We start from the raw sequence: 23,871 nt of genomic DNA, 5'->3' as shown, positions 1-23,871 counted from the left end.
ATAGGTTAAGTGGAGTCTCTGCATTAAGGATCTATACTTGGGAAAAGCAGATGTAGCTGTGCACGGAAATTGGCAGCATAATATTGGTTAGAGGCCAGCTGCTAATAAGTCCTCTGTAATGAGAATTCAGAATCACATACAAAGCCCCTTAACCTAATGTAATATCACAGGAATCCCATGTCACTGTCATTTAATTATCTCGAGATGGAAACACAGTGCTCACTATGTCAAAAATCTAAGTAACAAACACTCCAGACCCCAACCCTGCCTTTACTATTGACTTCAGTGTGAGGTGCACATGTGCATTCAAATGGTAGAATTTCACGTTTAGTATTTGTTCCTTGAGACACCAAAACCATTGGATAAAAACAGATTCATTCAGGCGATGAGCTGGCCAGCCAGTTTAGAAAATACTGGCTAGACAACACAAAGGGACATAGCCCAGAGTGGGGTTTAAAATGGGGTCACAATTTGGTAAAAGTGTGAGACAAGTATGCTGCTGTAAAGTTTAATATTTGCACAGAGCCATTCCTTTTGTATTAAACTGATAAGTGTCAGTGCTTTAGTGTGAAATGAAGAGCTGCACACGTGGACAAACAGCTGGTGCAAACCTTTAAAACTGCAATCTCCTCTGCGGAAGCCAGAATAACTGGAATCGGTGATTCTTCAGGACCAGAGGTGGCATTATCTTCCTCTAGTGCATGCCTGAAAGAAGAAAACATTCTTATCCCACCGCAGAGGCTGTGTGAAATAATCAGCACTGCTTTTATGACAGCTTAGCCTGGAAACACAACAAATCAATATAGAGCAAGGAGGAAATTCATGTATATGAAGAAAGATGCTGATGTGATTGCCAAGTGACCTGTAGCCACCTCAGTACTGGCCACTGTAGTCTAGTGCTATGTGGCATAGATTCCTGAAAGCCTAAGTACTACAGACATCCCAGGCAGCAAACAGTATCCTCCCAGAGGAGATTTTTTGCAGTGCCCATCTCAAGCTTGCATACAGAGATGAAGCAGTTACCCACCTTGTGCAGTTAACGATGATTCTTCAAGGTGTCCCCCCATGGGCACTCGACTGTAGGTGTGCTTGCGTGTTCCCATGCTGCTGATTGGAGAATTTCAGTAACTGTGTCTGTTTGGCCTGTATACCCAATGTCCCCATCCCCACCTTCTGCTCTGCCACAACGCTAACGAGTGTTACGTAGGCAAACCCTCCGCAGTTCCCTGTCTACAATAGAGCATGAGAGGAGAACTCTGAAATAGAGTGAAGGAGGAGGGGGTCAGAAAGCACCCACTGAGGGACATACCTCAAAGAACCATTGTTACTGCACAAGGTGAGTAACTTCCACTTCTTTATGTTGTGTCCCTATGGGCGCTCCACTGTAGATGAGTCCTGAGCAATGTCTCCTACTGGAGATCGGGGCTTCAGAGTTGAGCCTGTTATGGATGAGAGTATCGGGGAGCTGAATCTGGCGTCTGCAGCGGAGTGCCTCAGGATGGCACAGAGCTCTTAAAGGTATGCGCAGGTGCTTGGGTAGCCATTCTGCAGATTTCTGATACAGGGACACCCTTGAAGAATGCAACAGGCGAGGAAGTCTATCTAGCAAGTGCACATGTGTATTATAGACAGAGGTGCTAAATTGCAAATCCAATAAGAGTTTGATACAGTTTGAGACCCATTGAGAAAATCTTTGAGCTGAAAACACTATGCTCTTAGTCCTATCTGCAAGGGAGAGGACGAACCTAGCAGATTTTCCAAAAGCTTTTGTCCTGTCCAAATACAAGGCCAAGATTCTCCTTATGTCGAGGAAGAAGATGGCTTCCCTATTATCCTGGTGAAACTTGGGTTAAAAGTGAACGAGTTGGTTCATGTGAATTTGGATGTCACATTGAGTGTGAACTTTTAGATGCGGTCTGAGCATGACTGTCAGGGAAAAACACTGTGAAGGGGAGATGCACAATCAGAGCTGCTATCTTCTCCATCATTCTTGTTGAGGCAATGGTGATTAGAAATGCTGTCTTCATGGAAAGGTGAGATGGAGATCAAGTAGCCACAGGTTCAGAGGGCAGGCTTGTCAGCCATTTGAATACTAAATGGAGATCCCATTGTGGGATAGGACGTCTGGGTTGGAGGAAGAACTTCACTATGCCTTTGAGGAACCTCTGTGTATTCGGAGGGGGGGAGAAAATTGAGCACCTCGTCTATCTGTTGGTAAAAGGTTTCTGTGCTTGTTTCATTTAAATTAAGATGGTTAAAAGCAGCATTTTCCTTCACCATAGTAAAATTTCAAAACTGTATTAAACCACTGTTCAGTTGAAAACTTTTGAAAGTACCACCCTATGCTTTGTTCAGAGTTACGAACCATCTCCATCCACCATAATGCTTTGTTCAGAGTTATGAACAACCTCCATTCCTGAGACATTCATAACACTGAGGTTCTACTGATCTGGAAAAGAGGGCATGCAGTGAGGCAGAAAAATCTGCAGATGGCTATTCTGCATAACTGTGTCAAGTCTAAAGACATCTGTCAGGAACTTTAGAGTGACCTAAGTAAGGTGAATAGGCAACATCGATGGCAAATGAAGCCCAGTGTTAATAAATGCAAATTAATTAACATTAAAAGGGAAAAATTATCTACTTGGACTCCTTACAGTATTCCAAATTAACTGCATCAACTCAGGAAAGAGACTTGGATGTCACTGTGAACCCAATGAAGACCTCAGCTTATGATGAAAAAGCAAACAAGGATGCACAAGTAGTAGCATAGAGAATAAAGAGATTATAATACTTAGTTTTGTGTGGAATACAGCGTGCACCCCCTCTCACAAAGGATATTGCAGAATTAAAGGGTTCATAGAAACAGCCACAAGAATGATCAACGACATGGATACACACTTATGAACGAGTTTGAAAAGACAGATTTGTTTGCCTTACAAGAGAGGCAAATAAAAGGGGATGTAATAAAACAAGGAGTGCTCTAGAAGACAGATCGGAAATTTCAGTTTTCATTGTTTCACAACACAAAACCACAGGAGTTAATGAAAGTGAAAGATGACATATTTCAAACTGATAAAAGGAAATACTTTTTAACACCACATGTAATGACTCTGGAACTCGATGCCACTAAGGATAAGAATTTACTGAGACCAGTCTACACAACAGATGTAAGAGAGTAGTCAATTAGTCAACTGCTTAAGCTTATCGGGTAGTCAAGTCGATTACTCACATTCTCCGCCCGCCCCCCCGCACTTGGTGCCTCTATATTAGAGGTAGCAAGCGGGCGGAGGGGTGGGAGAGGAGGGCATCAGGAGCCAGTGTTGCCTCTATCAGAGGGGAGGAGGGGCAGGGAGAGGCTGCCAATCCAGGACCAAGTCCCACTGCAGCTCTGCAATTTAAAATGCAGTAGGGGGGGGGAGGGCATGATGTCCGGCTCTACTGCCTTTTAAATTGCAGCGTCTCTGTGGGGTTTGGTCCTGGCACAAACCAGGACTGAGTGGGACTGCCTTCCCCTATTGAGTAGCTGATAAACATTCTATTGACTATTGGTGCCCTCTGAGTTTGATTTAGCGAGTCTTACTAGACTTGCTAAATCGAATCCAGAAGATCCATCACAGCAATACTGATCTTCTGCAGAGTGAAGACATGGGCTAAGATTCAAAGAGAGATTGGACATTTATATGTTGATAAGAATTTCCAGAATTATTACAGTTAGTGCTAAGAGAAAATTTGGAATGGATATAAAACCATGGTGCTTCTGGATTTCGGCCAGTTTCTAAGGGATCAGAATGAGACCTTCATAGGTGGATTTGCCTATATCTGCTGACTGTGGGATTCTTGCACCTTTCTCTGAAAAATCTGGTACTGCCCACTGTCAGAGAGGATATTGGGCTAGACAGTTCATAGGACTGATCCAGACTAGCAATGAATATGTTCCTAAATGTTATTCGTACAACGAGAGAGTGCAGACAAACTGATTTAAGTATAGGAACAAAGACGACAAATCATCCTTGTCCCCTATGGAAATCTCATGATTATCTGCTCTCTCAGATTATATGATTTTCTGTTTCTGACATGTTGTGCTACTGACACCACGTCAGCAAGCTGAGCAAACACTCACCAGCTCTTTATGTTCGTATTTGATAGGATTGGAAAAGACCTTCAGAAATTAAAGGCACTACAGGCAGTAAATCACAAACAATGCTAATTCTTCTCTGGGAACAAGAGATTAAGCAAAGGAAGAACCATGTGAATATATATTTTGCCCCTCAAATATATGTGCAATTATAGTATTTAGTCCATGCACAAGGGAAGTCTATCAAGGTAGCAGCTCAATAAATAACATTATAAATGCCTCCTGAAAATCTTCATTGACACATTGATTTCCATGGAGGCTTTAGAGATGTGATTAGAATGAAGCTTGTGTACTAATGTGTCTCAGTATATCAACAGAACCATTTATAAAAATGACACCGCCAAGATAAATACACTAGGGGCCAAATGCTGATGTTAGCGACACCTCTATTTTGAGAGCAGGATTCAGAGTAATCTAATTGGGGAAGAAACAATTACACATGTCACTAAAATTTAATGCACCTTTTCCATGATTGATGCTGTTTGCTTTTTTGCATTCCACACAGGAAGGATAGTTAAACTACAGGTTGGACCTCCCTGGTCCAGCACCATGGGGACTTGAGCTGTCCCAGACCAGGGAGTTTGCTGGACCAGAGGAGGTCAGTGCTCCCTTGCTGGCTGCCCCGCTCCCGGGCTCCTCTCCTTGAGGTTCCCTGCCCTGCCGCTGGCTCCCCTAACACTGGTCTGGCACAGCTCCCCTACCCTGCTTCCCCAGGCTCTCAGCAGTAACTGGTTGGCTACTGCCGGCCCTGCTGCTGTCGGGGATTCCCCAGCTGGAGCGCCCAGCTGTCCCACCCTCCTGCTAGGGCTGGCCCCACTGCTGCTGGGGATTCGGGACGCCCGCCTCCGCCAGCCCCACTTCAGCCGGGGAGTGGAGGGAGGCTGTTCCCTGGCAGAGGCTGCCCAATAACCCCGGCCCTGCTGCCTCTGGGGGTTTGCCAGGATTCCTGGCTGGGGCCGCCTGACCACAGGCAGCTCCACTGCAGCCAGGGGTTGCCCAGATGTGGCTGAGACTCCTTAGTCACCTGTCCCTGCTAACGCCAGGGTTCTTGCTGAACAATGGATGTTGCCAGACTAGAGAGTCTCGGATTTAGGAGGTTCAACCTGTAGTAACTCTTAGCACAGGTGATGCTCTCCAGGTACTGGAGGCCAACTACTGTCAGAATTTAACTCAACTCTACTGGAGGAAAAAAGTGGTTTAGGCACTAGACTGGGAATCTGGGTTCTGTTCCCACTGTTACCGACATCCTGTCCAACTATGAGTAGGAAAGTCACTCTTGCTCTGAGCCTACCTACCTCATCTATAAAATGGGACTAATGCTTCCTTGCTTCACATGTGGGTTGTGAGGATACATTACTCTGAGTGGCTCACATGCTATAGCCCTTAGTGCCAGAGAAAAGCCTGCAAATAAAACCAATAATGACTAGGGCTGTTGCTACACTTCAAAGGTGAAAGCACTGCAGGGACTCAAGCAGTTCCCCGCTGGCCCCGGGCTTCCTGCGGCGTTTCAAAGCGGCAGTGCCGCATGGAGCCCAGGGTCAGCGGGAGAGTCCCCAGATGGCTCAGGCTGCACACAGCATTTCAAGGTAGCAGCAGCATCGTGTGGAGCCTGGGGTTTGGCCCCAGGCTCTACACGGCACTGCCGCTTTGAAACACCCCCTCCTCTTTTTTGCCCCTCCCCCGCTTCTTGTCTCTTTCTGACAGAGGCAGCAAGGTTGGGGGGAGGGGAAGTGACTAGTTGACTAGCGTGTCAACTAGTTGTTCACATCCCTAATAATGACCATGCTTAGCACTTGTCATCCATAGATCTCAAAGGACTTTACTATAGTGGGTAAGCATTCATCTCTATTTTACAGACAAACACTAAGGAAGAGAGGGTCAATGATCCAGGCCTTAACTCCAGAGTGGTGCTCATTTCTAGCTTAATTTCACTCTCTCATATATCCGTTCTGAGGCACTGCAGTTGCATTTAGATTCACACAGGAACAATTGCATTAAAATACCCTGTTCTCACAGTAATCTAAAATACCTCAAACACACTAGTATTTCTATTCTATTTAGGTATTTTTTCGATCACTTCCTTGATCAAATTCCTTTTAGCTACTTATTTGATTTTAAATAATTTAAGGGGTAATTTCATAGGCTAAAGGATAATGTTAAGAGCAATTATCTGCACATTCCGTGGTATTATTCTGCTCTGTTGCTATTTAATTTCATGCACTCTGAAGATCCTAATGAGTGTGTGTGAAAGAAGAGTCAGCAGATGAAGCCAGCCAAGCTTTTCTTCTCCTCCTCTTCCCGAGGTTTGACTGCTCCTTCTGCTAGCTAGCAGCTGTTTCTCATCTTTCCCAGGCTAATCTCAGAGCTGTTTCCTTATCCCGGTAACATTCCTTCCCAGAGCACTTACGGAAGGAAGGCATTTGAGGCAGGGATTTCTTTCAGCGCCTCTCTTGACTCCAGAAATACTGGGTTGGTGGGCAGCAGGCTGCTCTGTGCTTTCCCTGAGATCAGGCTGCTCCTGCAAAAAAAACCAGGTACAAATCCTCATTGCCAGTTCTTTATCCACCTATCAGGATGGAGATATTTTCTTCCCTGCTAAACTCTTGCCTAGAATTTGATTATGCAAGTGTACTGGGGCCTGTCACACAAATATCTCAAATAATTTGTCACAAAGTTATTACTTTAACCTCTGTGTACCTAGTTCAAATCTAGCCATTCTGTGTGAAATGAGATGTTAGTTTCTTGCACACAGGCATTCACGTGATTAAAAACTCCTTTGCTGGAACTCTGCGCAGTGTGGCCAAAAGGTAAGCCATTGAGACTAAATTATTCACTGTTCCCTGGAACAGAGTTGAAATATTCTAGTGGGGAAATGTGGAACATCATGCATAGTCCCTGCATGTACTGTGCTTGTTCCATGTATCACAATACAATTTCATTGTCTCAGACTGCCCATGTAGCAACTTTCAATATGATAAATTACCTTAAAAAAGATCCACGGGGTAGTCGAGTTAGTCTGTAACTGGAAAAACTTAAAAAACAACAAATAGTCTTGCAGCGCCTTAAGACTAACAAAACATGTAGAGATGGTATCCTGAGATTTCATGGGCACAACCCACGTCTTCAGATGAAGACATGAGTTGTGCCCACAAAAGCTCATGGTGCCATCTAGATTATTCATTGTTTTTTAAGTTTTTCCTAAAAAAGGTAATGTTATTGCTGGATTAAAGAGGAAAAAGATGGAAAGCTCAGATTATGAGTATATGAATTCTCACACATACCAAACAATACTTAACAAGTACAGTGCATAGCGATGTTTATCTCTGAAGTGTTTTACACATACTACCCAATTAAACCTTACAAGATATTAAATTAACAGATGTGGAAACTTATTTCTCTTTTCACAGCTGGACTTAAATGACTTGCCCTAAACCACTAGTAAGGCCAAGTCTATACTAGACCTAGAAGTTCGGCTTAAGGTACGCAACTTCAGCTACATAAATTACATAGCTGGAGTTGACATACCTTGGCTTAAACTGAGATATACCATCTTCACAGCGGAAGGCTAACGGAAGCCAATGCTCCCCTCAGCTTCCCTTACTCCTTGTGACTGCGAGGGTGCCCTCAGTGTTCAATTTAGCGGTCTTTACTAGACCTGCTATATCAAATGCCAGAAGAATGATCTCTGGCATGTAAGTATAGCCGTGGCCTAAGAACTGATATAGGAGTATGCCTGCAGCATTGCAGATTCTCGGTCCTATGCTCAGGTCATATAAGCACACTGCTTCTTTCCCCTAGTCCTATGCAGTACCTGGCAGAGGCATCCTGATTATTGGAGTTCTTGTCTGAGACGCTATCCTCCCTTGTGACCTAAAAGAAAATGAATATAAAAATAAGCTTCCAACATTTAATTCCAACTTTGTGTCCCTGATGAGATTCATGGAGAAGCCTGGAGTTTCCGTTCCCAGGGTGTGTGCGTGCCACGTGTCTCTTACTCAAACAAAGCAGTGTGAATTATTTTTTTTCCTCGTGACACCTCAGTGCTAATGCAAAATCACCCAGCCAGGTCCTCAAAGAAACAAATACTATTTCTTAACACAGCTGCTAGCAATGCAAGCACCGTGCTTATTCAGCTCTTTATCTCTGTTGAAAGGAAAAACTGGGATATTATAGCTCAAGACTGGCACAGTGGTCAGTGTATCTGAAGGGCAGAAAGCAATTCCACTCTGCCACGGTTTGACCTCCTAGTTACAGAGTCTTCATAGCTAAAGACTAGACCAGTAAACCAGCCTCTCCAATACAGTGGTGTATCATGAGAGTCAAACTCAAAGCAGAAAGGGTTATGCTTTGAGGCTTTCTGATAGTGATCCTTCTAGCCAGTCCCAAAGGGAACACCAGAGAATGGCAGAATCCTTCTTAGCAAAGTGTGTACCTTGTGTGCTGCCTCTGCCTGTGCCTTCAGGATGTTGCTCTTTATGTCTGCAGGAAGACGACGCTCTGATGTTGCCGCTGGGCTCTCAATTGCGTTATTAAGACACTTATCTGTCAATTTCACCACATCATCCTAGAAATGGAAAACATTCATGAGGAGCATCCGCTCCATGACAAAGCCTGGGCTGGGCTGAGGCAACAAACACTCTCAGTACCACAAGGCTTCAGCGGGGAAAAATATCAGAAAAGGCAAATGTTCAAAGCACAGGGAAACAATTTCTGACTTTTTTTAAAACAGTAGTTAAAGGGTTAACTAGCAAGGGTCTGATCCTACACAGCGCGGGGGTTGAGTGTTACAAGAGGTGTACCACAAGGGACTCTGCCCCCTGCCCCTGTAATGAGCCTACCACTGCACCTCCTGACTAATAGCAGCAGTGAGGTGTCAGGGGAGCACTGAGTGAAATTCTTCATTACCACATTGAGGAACATGTTTCAGCCCATGTCTCCTTGGGCACATCCATTTGTTAGCTCCACCTGGCCGTCCTCCACTTGGCGCACATGGGAGTAGGTGCATAATGGGGGTGATAGACTCACCCACTGCTCAGTGCAGATGATTGTGCTGGTGTTGTGTGCAGCGTCAATAGCCTTACTTGTGTTACGTGCAGCTTCTGTCTTGTTGTAAAGCAAAGCCCTTGTGCACACTACTGGACAGTACACAAGGACAGGCAAAACGCTCTTCAGATGAAATGTGCTAACTATTCTAAATCCTATTGTTAGAAAATAATGTGTTTTACTAATAGCATGTTGGCAAAGATCTGCTTGTACCACCCTGTGCACATAATGCTTTGTAGGACTAGAAAAGCTTTTAAAAACAAGGAGCTCAGAATTTACATGAGCAATGCTCAACCTTCCACACTATGACACTCGGTGAATGTAGCCATGTGGCATTGGGGGGGGAAGGGGGGTGTTGAATCCTAGTTATTTAAACAAGAAAGTATCTTTCACCTTAAACCAATTTATCCTAAGTAGGCAGCTCTCACGTGCAACTTCAAGAGCTTCCCCCCTTTAGGCCCAGTAGTATAGGAGAGGCAACAGCCAGACACGTAATGCTACCACACTACTTTTCTCACTAAATGACTTTAGAGTAATGTACTAGTCAGACACACACTAGGATCAGTCAAAAGCTGCAATATCTATTCTACAGGGGTTTGGGATTTTTTGGTTCTATGTTCTTCTTTCCTTAATTGCACAGTGTTAATCAAGTTTTCAATCTGCTAATTGCTATTTGGTGAGTGACAGATGCTGATCGACCGAGTGGAAACTAAAACGTTACGACCCTTCTCTCAGGGCGCAACACAGCAGGGGAAGTTTCAGAGCCCCACATTCCTCACCATATACTTAATCACTTGAGAAGCAAGACTGATTCTTCTTCAAGCAAATCTTCTCCCCCCTACAGTGTTCAACATATTGCCAAAATCCTGCTGGCCTTAGTCACAGGAGAACTCCCACTGAAGCCAGAGCTGTTGCTGGGCATTGAAAGAGCAGTATTTGGCCCATAGGCTTGTAAGCAGAAAGCATTTTAATACTCTCTGTGCTCATCACCAAAGACAACAAGGAAAAGGATGACCTTTCTAGTAACTGGAATGACAAATGATGAAGATTTTCAGTAAGAGCGGATGGATGTTCAGCACTTATTTAGGTTTCTAAGTATGGACATATAAACCTAACTTTAGACACACAGATGTGAAAATATTCACCTATCTCAGCAATATCCAAAGGCAAAGGTTGTGCCAACCTTAAACAGCCACTGCCAATGTAAAATAGGTTGTTTTTAATTGAACCAGTGCTGCCAATAATTATGGCCAACAAATGTTGGGGGTGAAGGGACACTGTCACTGTAAATATATGAAATGCTAATAAAAATACAGTAAAAATCTTTGTTCTCCACCATGCTGAAGGTATGGAAGATGCAGATTAATTAAAAATTGTTAACTAAGAGTTATACTTTATCAATGGAATACGAATTTTCAAAGAATTAGAATACAATAAAATGAATGAAGTATAAAATACTACACAGATACTCACCAATCCAGTATAATACTGCACTGCAGAGTATCTGGTTTCTCAAGGCACTTACAGGTAAAGTTATCTTAGGACACTACATAGCAGTATGAGCAGCACAGGGCATACACCCAGATCACTACACAAACATTAAAGCTACACTGAACATAATTTAATCTTTCTTTGATGATTCAGAAGGTACTTCAGGATCTTACATTGCCTCAGGGCCATCATTATCACCACCAATTACCAGCGTAGCTTTAGAAGGTGTAGCAAATTGGACTGACTCTAACGACCTAAGACACACCCTGGGAGCTGCGTTATTTAACAAATCCCTGATAGCAGCTTGCTTCCTTGTCTTCTGCCTCTTTTGCATAAAAGAGGAGTGCAGAATGTGCAACTGCATAACCTCCTGGGCAGTCCACTAGTCTTGGTTACTAGATTGAAGATTTGTATTGGGAGGTATCAGAAGTGCAGGTTATTTGAGCTTTCCGGTTGATGAAGTGCCAGATAACACAGCATTTACTGTATTTAGCAGATGTTTGTAACTACATGGAATAGTTTAACAACAAAAACAAGCTTCTTATTGTACCAAGTAATTAACCCTTCTCATTAATTCCTCTCCATATCATTGAGATCTTTTCTTCCCTTCTTTGTCTTTCCATTTCTCTAATATCTTTCCTTCTGGGAACCCTTCCTCAGTGCTATATGGCAAACAAAGGGGGAGAAAGCTGGAATATTTAGATATTAGCTGCATCTCGACAATTTTCCAGCTCTAGCTAGAGTGTTTTCTAGATACAACTGATGATATTTGACAGGAGAAAGTATATAAAAGAATCACATCCTGTCATTGTTCTGAATCCTCCACTGCTTTGACTTTATTAGAGACTTTATTCTGCTGAAATTCCAACCTCACTCCTGTGAACTATCCTTATAAATTAATCCAACCACACTGGACTTCAGAGTTCATACCTCACTCAAAAGAACAGGAGACATTTCTGACCTCTCAATTAAGGACCAAATTTTCTGACATGCTCTGCATCCAGCAGCTCCACTTCTTTTTAATGGGAGCTGCCTCATTTAAATGCTTAAATCAGAGCTGAGCTCTTTTAAATAGCTGGCCCCAAGTTTATCTGCAAAGCAAACTCATAAGAACATCAGAACGGCCATACTGGGTCAGACCTATTGTCTACCTAGCCAGTATCCTGTCTTCCCACAGTGGCCAATGCCAGGTGCCCCAAAGCAATGAACAGAAGAGGTGGTCATCAAGGGATCCATCCCCTGTTGCCCATTCCCACCTTCTGTCAAACAGAACTGAAACACACAATCCCTGCTAATCCTGCCTAATAGCCATTGCTCCACCCAACCTCCATGAATTTATCTAGTTTTTTTTAAACCCTTTTTGAACTCACTACATCTTCTCTGCACTGGTTCACATTTAGAAGGTTATTGCTGAAACCAGATTGTTTTTATAAATGAAAGCTTTACATTCTGCAGAAAACACTGGAAATATTAAAAAAAAATCCAGAGAGACTCTAAATCTGTACTGTAGTATGGAATTTCTACAATTCATTGTTCCATGTAACAATGTTCTATCAGTAACTTGGACTATTAAAACTAAAAATATAGGCATATTGTTTATTTTTCACTATTCTGTGGTTTATTTTTCTTGCAGTTTCCTCAGAATCTAGCCTACCACTTTCACTCTTCTTTATCACTAGTTTCACTTTCTGGTTCTCATACAGTAGCATGTGTGTAGGGAAATATTTAAATAAAAACATACTGTTGCTTTTCTTTTCATGCCAAGAAAACATTTCTATTCAGATTAGCATACATCTCCCTGTGCCAGTTTTATTCTGTGTTTAAGGAAAGGAGAAATGGTGGAGGATAAAAGTAATTGGCACATGACATCTATTAACAATATCTAAATTATATGACAATTAATGTGGGTAGTTGGCAAAGAGATCTAACTCAGGTCTGCAAATATCCAAAGTCTGAAAGTGTATTTAGGAACTAATTGCTCTCCTTTGTTAGGCTCCTGAAATTTGGCCAACGTGCTAGTCAAAAGTTTGGGAATGACAAAATTACATACTTCCATTCAAACAGATTTTGGCAGCGAGCAGCTAGGCAATGCCAGGACCAGCCTAGAAGAATAAAGCCATTCATTTTGGAACTCTCATTCCAAAGAGATTCTGCCCTTTCTAAGGGGATGGATAGATAGGTAGATATTTTCCTACCAAAGAACCAGTTAAAAGTGATGCTGAAAAACAAGCTCTGATCTTTGGAGAAGAAGTTCGAGTTTTTCAGCTAACAGAGCTGATGAACAATTCGCTGGCATTTAATGAAGCTTCTCTGCTCACTGGTACCAGACACAGCTTTGCTTTCACAAGCAGAGAACTACTGACCCATTCTGCTGGCAGTGCAATTTGTCATGCCTCTGACAAGCTCTTGCCACATACATTCCAGCTCTTGTACAAGGCAAGAGCTGGAATGCAATTTGTATGCTCGTGTACAAATTGTACGTATGCACTTTGTAGCAGATTTTATGTATGGCATGTACACAGGATTTTTTGAAGCAGCTTTCAGAAACAAGATAAAAAAGGGAGAGGAGGGAAAGCAACTCCCATACTGTTTTTAAGTATTCTTCTTAGATCACTATTTTGAGGATTATTTCATGAGAAACATTTCATCAACAAGCTGTGAATTTCCAAGGGCACGTCTACATAGCAGGGCTAAATCTGAAATAAGCTATACAATTTGAGCTGTCAATCTCTAGTTTTTTGTTTTTACCCATCTCTCTCAAATTACCACACGCTTAGACTCAGCAAAGCTTGAAAAGCTTTACTCAAACAATTCTCTCCTATAGGAAAAATACTGATTCAAATAGCATTTACACACTACATTTTCACAACTCTGTTTTAGAATGTTACCCACAGGTCCTTAGCAAAAGACATCTTAATTTATGAAACTAAACAATCATAGTACAATTCAGCTTTCATTATCTAGACCTCAGCTATGTAAAACTCAGGTAAACAGCATTATGATGCCCAATATCTATTAAATTTAAAAATCTGTTGATTATCCAGAACTCCCATTATCCAGTTATTCAGTATCCTGTGCGATGTCTGCGCAATCATGTCTGTACTGTACAAGTACCCATTTGTTAGACTAGTTCATTACATGAGTCTCATATTTAGTTTACCCTAGCATAACTGAACACTATGAACAGTGGATTTCACTCTATTCTCTCGATTTTAATTACACAATTGTTTACCTTTTTGTTTAAAGCCAACAGGGAGATGAACAATCAAGATACTCTCAAATAAATTGTGTTCATTTGCCTTTGTTTACTTTTGGCATAACAGGACCCATAGCTACCCACTAATCTTCTTAGAGACTTGGTAATCTTTGTAATGCAGTCACCATACAGAAAGGTACACCAGGCATCCCTGTTATCAGCCCTTAAAAGAGACATGAACACAATATGTAATAGCTATGAACATGCAGAAGCAACAGCGTTCTCTCAAAATAAGGAGGAAACGTGGCAATGGGCTCATCAGTCACACAAGTCAACCTACTTATGTACTTCTCCAAACCTTTAATAGATCCTGATCCAACTTCACTGAAAGAGACAACTCCAGTGACTTCAATGGGAGATAGAGCAAAAAACCCTTAGCCTGCCTGGGCTAATCCTGTGGTGTAGTAAATGTCATTTTGCTATTGCTTCCTATTTAAAATACAATGAGCATTCTGGGTTTGTAACATGAGGACTGAATTGCTTTTAATCAGATCGCTTTGCAGAAGGAAAAAGTAGCCCACATTCTTGGGCAATCCCAAAGAGCTTGTAAGACTTATATAGGCAAAGGATGAGAAGCCAGACATAGGACACTGCATTCTATGTGACTTGTCTGTTTACAAACACTTTTTATTAGGCTAATGCTTTATAGACCATGGCTCCATGCCATGGCCCTCATGGCACCTTTCCTTGTATTTGCTCAAAGGGCAATACTAACTAACAAAAAAATTCATATGTACAACTCCCTTGTAAGGAAAATGAGCACAGTGAAATCTGCACTAAATCTCCATTCAAAGAACTGATAAACATAAGTTATTTGACGGAAGTAGACTCCTGACAAGATGGAATGAAGTTATTATTCCTCATGTAATAATATTGTTTTGCAGACAGTAACCATGAAGTACAGTGGGGTAAAATCCTGACCATACCAAAATCAGTAAGCATTTTGCCAGGATATTTAATGAACCTATGTTATAGTGTATTCTTTGTTGTGTGTTGGACTGAGAACTCTATTGGAAACAATAGAATAAAAGGTTAAAAAACCCTCTTGCCTTCCTCCCCCAATTCTGTTCTTGTATGAAATTGACTAGTGCACTAGATTGTGCACCATTTGTATACATGGAAACTGGGTGTCTAGACATGTTTGAAAATCCCATTAGGCACCTACTTTTTTATAAATCTGGCCTTTAGCTAATTTTCCAGCACAAATTATTCACTTAACATACAAAATAACTCCGTAAAACAAAGCATATGCATTTGATTTGCTTCAGTTTCCAACATCATTTATAGACATTTTCAAAAAACCTGCAGGTGAGACATGTAAATCATAAAGAAAAAGGGTTCCCCAAATCATCACAACATGCTCAGTAACTTGCAGGAATGCAACCAGAGTACCTGTTTGTTGATATTGATGTTTATGTTGGAACAGGGCACTGACATTGGGCTGGCTTCCATTTCCAAATGTTTCAGTTTCAACAATGTGTTTTCAAATGCTGAAAAAGGCAGACACAGCCTGAGGTCCTGTTAATGCTGGCATGGCATTATCTAGCATTTCACCTTTACCATGCCTGATTACTAATTAGCAAAAGATCAAACTATCTGGCTGGTATGAAATAAAGCTGCTAGTTCACACTTGAGAAATTTAACTTCCATGAATTAGTCTTGTACGTGCTGAATCCAAAAGGGAGGGAGTCTTGAATGACAATTAAGTTCAATACGAGTGTGGGAAGATAAGTGAATCTCTCTCTCGGGAATTAGTTGGTTTCAAAGTAGCTCCTCAGAAAAGTGTGCATATATACCATTTAGGGGTTCTTGTAAATCCCGTAAAGAACCATTATATTTTCTCTTGGTTCTGCACTCATACACATTTGGCTTGAGAAATAAATTGTTCCCAGCTGAAATAACTATCAAGCCCCACCTCACTCTGCTGTCCTAAACAGTCACACTAATATTTACATGCAGCCATAGTTATTCATAGCAAAAAGATTACAACAATTTTTTAAAAAAAATCTGAGTTACTCTCTTTAAAGAGGTAGTCTAACACTGAGCAGCCATCAGGTCAGCAGCTGGGGTGGTGCTGTATCCTAAGCTTGGTATTCTCTGTGCTGTGTAACAGTAAATTCACTCCCCATCAGGCCACAATTACTTTGTTCACAAAACTATAAATACATTGAATATGTGAGGCACTGAGGTAATGGGAGCTATTTAAATACCTAAGGAAGGTAGTGAGAGATAGATACACCACTCAGAATGCCATGATTCTAGTAGTGTCAGCTAAGATCATTGTATTACCAGTATTCTAAGCCCTGATGCAATCAGCACACAGTATGGTTGAAAAATGCAGGCAATGGAAAAACAAAGCAGTAGTATTTGTGCTGTTCCTAAATCCTGAAACATATTTTTCTCCCGTCATCAATATAGTTATACACCATGTTCTATCTACAAGGATACAAAATAATTCCAGTGTCACATACCACTCTCTCTATATGCAATAATGGCAATGATTCAGTACGTTTCCTTACCAGCAGGATCTGTTTTTTCAGCAGCTCTCTCCTGTGTGTCAGCAGGAAGGAAACTAAGAGCCATCTCTTCTGGAACTCCTGTTGTCAAACTAGGAACAGGCAAGCCTGTTGCTTCGTCAATGCAAGACTCCAGCAACTCCTTGCTCTCTAGTAAATCAACAATCAGAGGCATGCTGCAAAAGTAGGAAGGTGGACAGACATAGGTAGAGTCATTTCAGAAAAGCGACAACACATGGCAAGGATTTAAAATAAGCAAACCTCAGGTAAAAATGCAGGTCACATCTCATTTCCTGTGGGGTGTGATCATAAGCACAGCATGACCAGACTGGAAGCAAAAAGCATCTTCAAACAATCTCACTGAATTTTTTTCTATGGATAATGCATGCGCACACAGGACATGGGAATGGCTGCATCATGCAACAATTTTATTTCTTATAATAGCCAAAGAGCAAATCCAAATCCTTCCTTGCTAAGTGGAATCTGAAATCCCAAACCAAAACCTAGATCCAAGCTTTATAAAGCAGATCTATCCATTGTTTTAAAGGTGGACATGCAACTAACTATTTGAATTTAACTTAGGCCAAATCCTTCAGTACTTTTTAATACAATTTTAAAAACTAAGATAGAATGCATCCCTTTGCAAAAAAACCAAACAAACTCCACAACATTTTCCCCCTTTGTAGTATTATTTACACAGAGCTACAGAGGCGCATGGCACTTTACAGAACAAAGTTGGGTTCTCCCTCCCCAGCAGAACTCACAATCTAAGTTAAGAACTGAACACCACAAGGAAAGGAAGAGAACAGGGTAAGACAAGGTAAAGGTAGCAAGACTACTACTACTCTATGCCCAAAGATCTAAAGGCACTTTGTCAGTCTCAGAGTAGCTCTGTAATGTAGATATTTGTTCTCATTTTGCAGATGGGTTTGGAGATTAGAACCTGATTTTCAAATATGGGCTTGTACAATTGTGTTCAGAATCTGTGTGGAAGCACATCATCTGCTGATAGAAATCAAGTTTGCACTAACATGCCTAGTTAGATGCATGGCAGATGTCTTAAAAGAGTAAATATTTCCCAACTGATACCACAGATCTGAGATGCCTCAGATTCCCTGAGGCTTTGAATTAAAAATAATGGTGGTATCTCAGATTGGATTTTCATGTCAGCTGAAAACTGATGACAGGGCCAAATGAAGTCTGTGCATCACTTTCGATCTTGTGCCAGTTTCATTCACCTTTAAATCTTTTTGTTCTATGCTATTCTTTAATGACATCCCACCCATCCTTGCTCTTCCTGGATTTCTAAGTTCCTTGCACTCTGGTACGTACCATCATGTGTAGAACTCTTTCTGGATCCATCTCTGACACATGGCCAAACAATTGCAGTAATCTTGTTGAATCTTCTAAAACAGTGCTAGCACTTCCTCTTATTTATTTTCTGAAGTCTTGAAACTCTCAGGCCTTGCCTACACTGAAAGATGGTCAATTTTCTAGCATCCAATTTTGTAAAGTCAAAGGTGCACGTCTCCACTGTGCACAAGAATTCGATTTAGTGCATCCCGTCGGGTAGCTACCATTGACTTTGAGAATGATGCACTGTGGGTAGCTATCCCACAGTTCCTACTACCCCTTTGCATTGTGGGTTATGCTCCCAGTGCCCAATGGGACCAAAACGGTGTAGCGGGTCATTCCAGGTATGTCAGCACTCCAAATGCACTCATCTTCCCGCCCCTTCCCCCCCCCACTTGAAAGCAATGTCAATCAGCCTTTTTGCACCCTTCCTCCCCACCCCCCCACTAGTCATCTGTGCAGATGCAGGATAAGCATGGAACCCATCATGGAACAGCATAAGTATTATGGCAAGCATATTAACCATGGTGTGCCTTATGATGGAGTATATCCAGAATATCATAGAAGCATAGGGTTGGGAAAGACCTCAGGAGGTCATTGAGTCCAGGGTCCACCAGAATGAGGAAGAACACCCTCTTCTACGTAGCACTCGAGCTAAGTGACTGGCAAATGCCGCCGGCATTCGATCCTCTAGACACAGCGGAACATTGGTTCTGGTGCCATAAGACATACACAGACAAGTGGAGTAATATAGTTATGCGGCTATGGGACAACAAGCAGTAGCTGCAAAACTTTCATATGTATAAGGCCACTTTCATGGAAGTTTGTGAATTGCTTTCTACTCTCCCCCCACCCTGAAGCACAGGAATGCCAGAATGAAATCTGCTCTGACTGTTGAGAAGTGAATGGCTAAAGCCCTGTGGAAGCTTGTAACACCAGACAGTTGGGAATCAATTTGAAGTGGGGAAATTTACACTGGGGGCGACTGTGATCCAAATAGCCAAGGCAATCAATATCCTTCTGCTACAGAGGGTAGTGACTCTGGGCAACATGCAGGACATAGAGGAGGGTTTTGCTGTATTGGGGTTCTCTAACTGTGGTGGGGTGACAGATGAAACATCTCCCCATCTTAAGTACATAAACCACAAGAGGTACTTCGCAGTGGTGCTACAGGATCACAAAGGGCCATTTCACCAACATCAGCATGGGATGGTCGAGAAATGTACATTGCTCACACACATCCTTAGGCACGCCTGACTTCAAAAAGCTGCAAGCTGGAACTTTTTTTGCAGAGCCAAAAATTAATATTGGAGGTGTTGAAATGCCAATAGCACTCCTTGGAGACCCAGCCTACCTCTTGCTTCGGTGGCTTACGAAGCCGTACACAGAAAGCCTGGACCACAGTAAGGAGCAGTTCAACTACAGGTTGTGCAAGTGCAGAATGGCGGTAGACTGTGCTTTGGGGCATTTAAAGGGAAGGTTTCACTGTCTATTAACTAGGTTAAGACCTCAGCAGAAGCAACATTCCCATGTTGTGGCAGCCTGCTGTTCCATAATATCTGAGAGAGTAAAGGGGCAAGTTTTATGGCAGGAGGGGAGAAGGGGCCAAGGCACAGTGCCTAGCCAGTAATTATGAGCAGCCAGACACCAGGGCAAAAAGAATACAGAGAGGGGCACTGCAAATCAGAGAGGCTTTAAAAAACTGCTTTAATGAATGGCCAGACTGTGCTATGAGTCATGCATGAGATGCCCCTGAATGAAGTGTGCTTGCCTGTAAACCCCCACCCCTCCCCAACACAAACAATAAAGAGACACTTCAAAAATCACGCTTTTTTATTTAGGGAATACAGTAGGGACAGAAAAGGAGTTCAGGGTGGGAGCTATGGAGAGGGTGACCATGGGTGTGAGGACAACAGCCTTTAGTTCTGGAGCTGAGTGTGAGGCTGCGCTTGCTCTCCCCCCATCCCCACATTCTAGGGCCCCTGGGAGAGGAGGCGATGGAACTCGGTGAGGAGGGAATGCTGGTCCGCAAGGGCTGAAGGGGGTGCCTGTGCATGTAGCTGTCCTGGAAGGCCACCATGTGGCTCATCATGTCCACCATGGCTGTCAACACACTCTCCGGGTTCCTCACTTCAAGTTCCCAGCATGCTCTCCTGTCCTCATGCTCTGCCTGCATCTCCTACAGCAGTGTATTTCTCCACTCAATCGCTCCCTAAGTGGGCAGACTGCATTTGCTCCTTGAACATGTCATCCCGAGTATGTTTTCCCCTTCAGTTTTGTGCTAGCTGGACAGCTGGTAGAGACGGGATCATGCAGCTTGCTCACTGCTGCACTTGCTGTAAGAACAAAAAATTAAAGGGCAGACTTTACAGGAGATACGTTGTCGTTGTCGAGTGTAAAACCTAATCTCTTAGGATAAAAGGAAGGTCTGTCTAAAGACTATGTACAATGTGTTCTGTATAAGGCCACATTTACGTTTTTAAGTGTCCACTATGCAGCTGGTACACACATGGACCTTAGAGGAACAGCTAGACTTGGTTTGGAGGCAGGCATGGCAAGGGAGAGGTCAGGGCTTGAGCCAGCCAGGGGAGAGGGAGTCTGACCATGGTGGCCAGGCAAGTCAGGGGCTCACACAGTGACCGAGTGTTCAGTGCCCTGTTTGCAGGGAGAGTGCAACTTTACCTTCCCACAGGAGCATACGGGAGGAAGGAAGGAAAGGTATGGGCATGTTGGCAGGGCATCTTAAGCTGCAATGCCGCCAGACCACTTACTGCTGGCTTGGCATGAAAAGGTGCCCTACTCAGAGGTGATGTATGGGAGGGGGTGCATGTAGAGCTACATACACCCCCCCGAAGTACAACCCCTTCAGTGCGAAACAGGCTGGCCAGCGGCCAGAGGGGGGTTTAGCAGCAGCAGGCATCTGTTCCTCCCTTCCCCCCTTTGCACCAGCAGTGAGTAAGGTACAGGCCAGGCAGCTCCCAGCCACACTGCACAAGGGGAGGGCGTGACCACCCCAGCACTCCCTGGAAGCAGAAGCTATGCCACTTCTGCTTCTGGGGAGTGTCAAAGCAGTCCTGATGCTTCCTCGAAGAGGTGCCTTGTGAGCTGTAGCTGCCCTGCCTTGCTTTCCCCACTGCCACCCCTGAACGTGGGGCGGCACCATCCCCCGGATGGGGCCTGGGAGAAAGGGGATTGGCCCAGTCCTTCTGTGGATGGAGGGCTTCTGTCCCCCCCCATCCTCATCACTAGTCGCCACTGCCTATTCTGGAGGACAGAATAAGGCAGGCCACACCAGAATCCCCGGGAGAAGGATTAAAGAGTTCCTCTATGAGAGCTTTATGGAGCTATGCAGGGAGGATTACCACTGCATCCAGACACATTAACAAGCTGTTCCAGGGAGCCCTTGCTGTGTAGGCACAGTGGCTGCAACAGATCACACGTAATTGCCTTAACCCACTTATAGCATGGTAAAAAAAATGTGAACTTACCAGAAGTGCCCTCCCCGACATCAGGGACAGGTTGTGAGAAGTCCTGGGAGGAGGGGATTGTCTCCAAAGTTATAAAAAAGTGCCTGGCCATCAGTGAGATTGGTTGCCCTGCTTGCCTGACCTTTCTCCTCCTCCTCAACTCTGCTGCCTGAGGCGTGTCTTGGAAGGAATCCACGGACTGGCTAGGGAAGGCGGCCCGGTCCCTCTCTAGGATTGCATGCAGCTGCTCACAAAAATGACATGTTTGCGGTGTTGATCCTTTGAAGTAGGAATAAGAGCCTCCGGAAAAGGGCGCTTTTTCCGGAGGATCGGGGCCAGTGTAGACGCTCTTTTCCGGCTTTTTTAAAAGCCGGAAAAAAGCGGCGGACATTTTTATTTAAATGCCGCGGGGGATATTTAGATCCCCCGCGCATTTCCCTACTACGACTGGTGAAATTTACATGCCCCTTCCGGAAAAGGGGCCAGTGTAGACGTAGCCAAAATGTTTCACTGCCTTTCCTTATACTCCAGCATTGTCATACTGTAGTACTGGCATGACAGCTGCCTCATAGACACTGATTTTTATCAAAATGTCTTTAAGCCTCCCAGAGTTTGCTGAACCTTCCAAATGGAATAGCAGCTAGTCTGCCACACTGTTGTGTAGGGCGACCATATTTCCCTATGTTGAATACGGGACACCTGGTAACATCACTCATACTCAAGGGAATTCACGGCAATCACAACTCTGAGGTACCAAGGTTCAAAACAACATGAAGGTGACTGAGGGCTTAACCCCTTCCTGCCCGCACTTTAGCAGAGAACAAGAGGTGGCTGGGTTATGTCAGTGGCCAGCAGCAGCTTGGAGACAACCCTAAGAAGAAATAGTGTATAGCTGGAGTCTTTACCTACCTTCTTAAAGCTTGCAGAGGAAGAACTGAAACACACACTCCTGAATACCTCTCACATGGGAGTGGGACTGACTAACCTTCCCCACCCAGTGGTTTCCACCCTTCATGCCTGCTTAGGCCCCCGGGACAGATCCACCTTTCCTAGTACTTGGTGCTGTGTCTTCTTTAGGCAACGTATGGGGAGCATGCAGGGTCACAGACAGCCCCTCCATAGATTTCTGTTAGTGTTCACACCAGAGCATGGCCTTTCAACACTACAGGAGGGAAGGGATGAAGCTTCCAGCTGTGGGGAGGTGGAAGTGGAAGTAGGGATGACGACCGGGCCTTTGTATTTGAGAAGTCATCTCTTTCTTCTTGCCCTCCCCCCAGCCTCACTCCCTTCTGGCTGGAAGCAACATGTCCCTGCCTGCCTGCACAGAGCTGAAAGGCAGCTATAACATCTGCAAGTTGCTGCTGGCCACTGACATAACCTGGCCACCTCCTGTTCCCTAGCTGAAGCGTGGGCAGGAAGGGGATTTAGAGCCATATATTTAGATCCATGCAATTCTTACTGACTTCAGTGGTAGCTGCACTTGCAGACTACGGATAGTGCAGTTCATAAGAACATGAATCCAAAAGAATCATTCACAACAGAAACTCATTTTCAGGCAGTTGACAGTCTCCCTTTAAGACTGAAATAAACTGGTTGGCTCTAGAAGAGAGACTGATTAAGATGACCATCCATCTTACTGGAGAAAGTCATTTAGTTCAGGAATAAAATGGGGATTTAAAATATGTGACGGCAATTTTAATTACAAAAAGCAAATGCAGATTTTATTTATTACACATGAGGTTATCTAGTTCGTTAAGATGCATAAACTTAAATAAGACACCTAAACGAGGAACAAAACACTAAACAATAATTCCACCTTTTAGTACATGGGAAGTCTTCATCAACACACTGAAAAAAAAAATCAGAGAAGCTATTGCAGGATTTAAAAAACTCCCCAATTTAAGATTTTGCCAGTGTTAGGACTTTACTACTGAGGGAATTCTGTACCACTGTCTAGAGCATAGAATTACCATGGCCCCCAGATTTCTTTGCTTCTCTGCAGCACAGTTCTGTGGGGAAGCAAAAGAAAGCCACAAGAGTACTCACTCACCTTTCACCAACAGCTCCGAGCAGACAAGAGAGACATAAATTGGAGGGAGGGGGGTGTTGGACGTGAACGGGAAGGTGTCAATCACTGCCAGGTGGGACTGTGTAGCACTTTAAAGACTAACAAGATGGTTTATTAGGTGATGAGCTTTCGTGTGCCAGAGCCACTTCCTCAGATCAAATTGTGGAAGAATAATAAACCTAATAAGCCATCCTGTTAGTCTTTAAAGTGCTACCCAGTCCTGTTTTTTGTTTCAGCTAGACTAGACTAACACAGCTACATTTCTATTACTATGCCAGATGGGGACATGGCTCAGCAGACAAGCAAGCAAATAAGAGAGACTGTCCTTCAGTCTCACCATTGCTGCATGCCTGGCCTGGGGACATGGGCTTCAGGGTGTTTGGAAGGCAGGAGGCAGGATCTGTCCCCCACAGACAGAGCAGCCTGCCTGTTTAGCTATTCTCGCTGTTGTGAGTGTTCCCCATTCTTAATGCATTCCCCCCAGGAGCAGAAAGCAGGTATAAAGTTTTAAGGCCCCTTAACATTGCCAGAATGCTGTACAG

General features: G+C 43.5%; 1 protein-coding gene across 3 annotated transcripts in view; it reads right to left on the bottom strand.

The window, feature by feature from the left end:
- EPB41L5 (erythrocyte membrane protein band 4.1 like 5) overlaps positions 1 to 23,871 on the bottom strand; it is a 109,054-nt gene that overhangs the window by 10,201 nt on the left and 74,982 nt on the right. For all 3 annotated transcript variants that reach the window (XM_075933065.1, XM_075933067.1, XM_075933066.1), the window contains exons 17-22: positions 16,445 to 16,617; positions 15,318 to 15,415; positions 8,568 to 8,699; positions 7,947 to 8,005; positions 6,543 to 6,653; positions 612 to 705 (exon numbers count right to left, since the gene is read on the bottom strand). In XM_075933065.1, the coding sequence (XP_075789180.1) occupies positions 612 to 705; positions 6,543 to 6,653; positions 7,947 to 8,005; positions 8,568 to 8,699; positions 15,318 to 15,415; positions 16,445 to 16,617 (667 nt within the window). The remainder of the gene's footprint in view (positions 1 to 611; positions 706 to 6,542; positions 6,654 to 7,946; positions 8,006 to 8,567; positions 8,700 to 15,317; positions 15,416 to 16,444; positions 16,618 to 23,871) is intronic.

This window comes from Pelodiscus sinensis, chromosome 7 (genome assembly GCF_049634645.1).
Source record: "Pelodiscus sinensis isolate JC-2024 chromosome 7, ASM4963464v1, whole genome shotgun sequence".
NCBI classification, from domain to species: domain Eukaryota; kingdom Metazoa; phylum Chordata; order Testudines; family Trionychidae; genus Pelodiscus; species Pelodiscus sinensis.
This window is presented reverse-complemented; position numbering and strand designations above follow the sequence as displayed.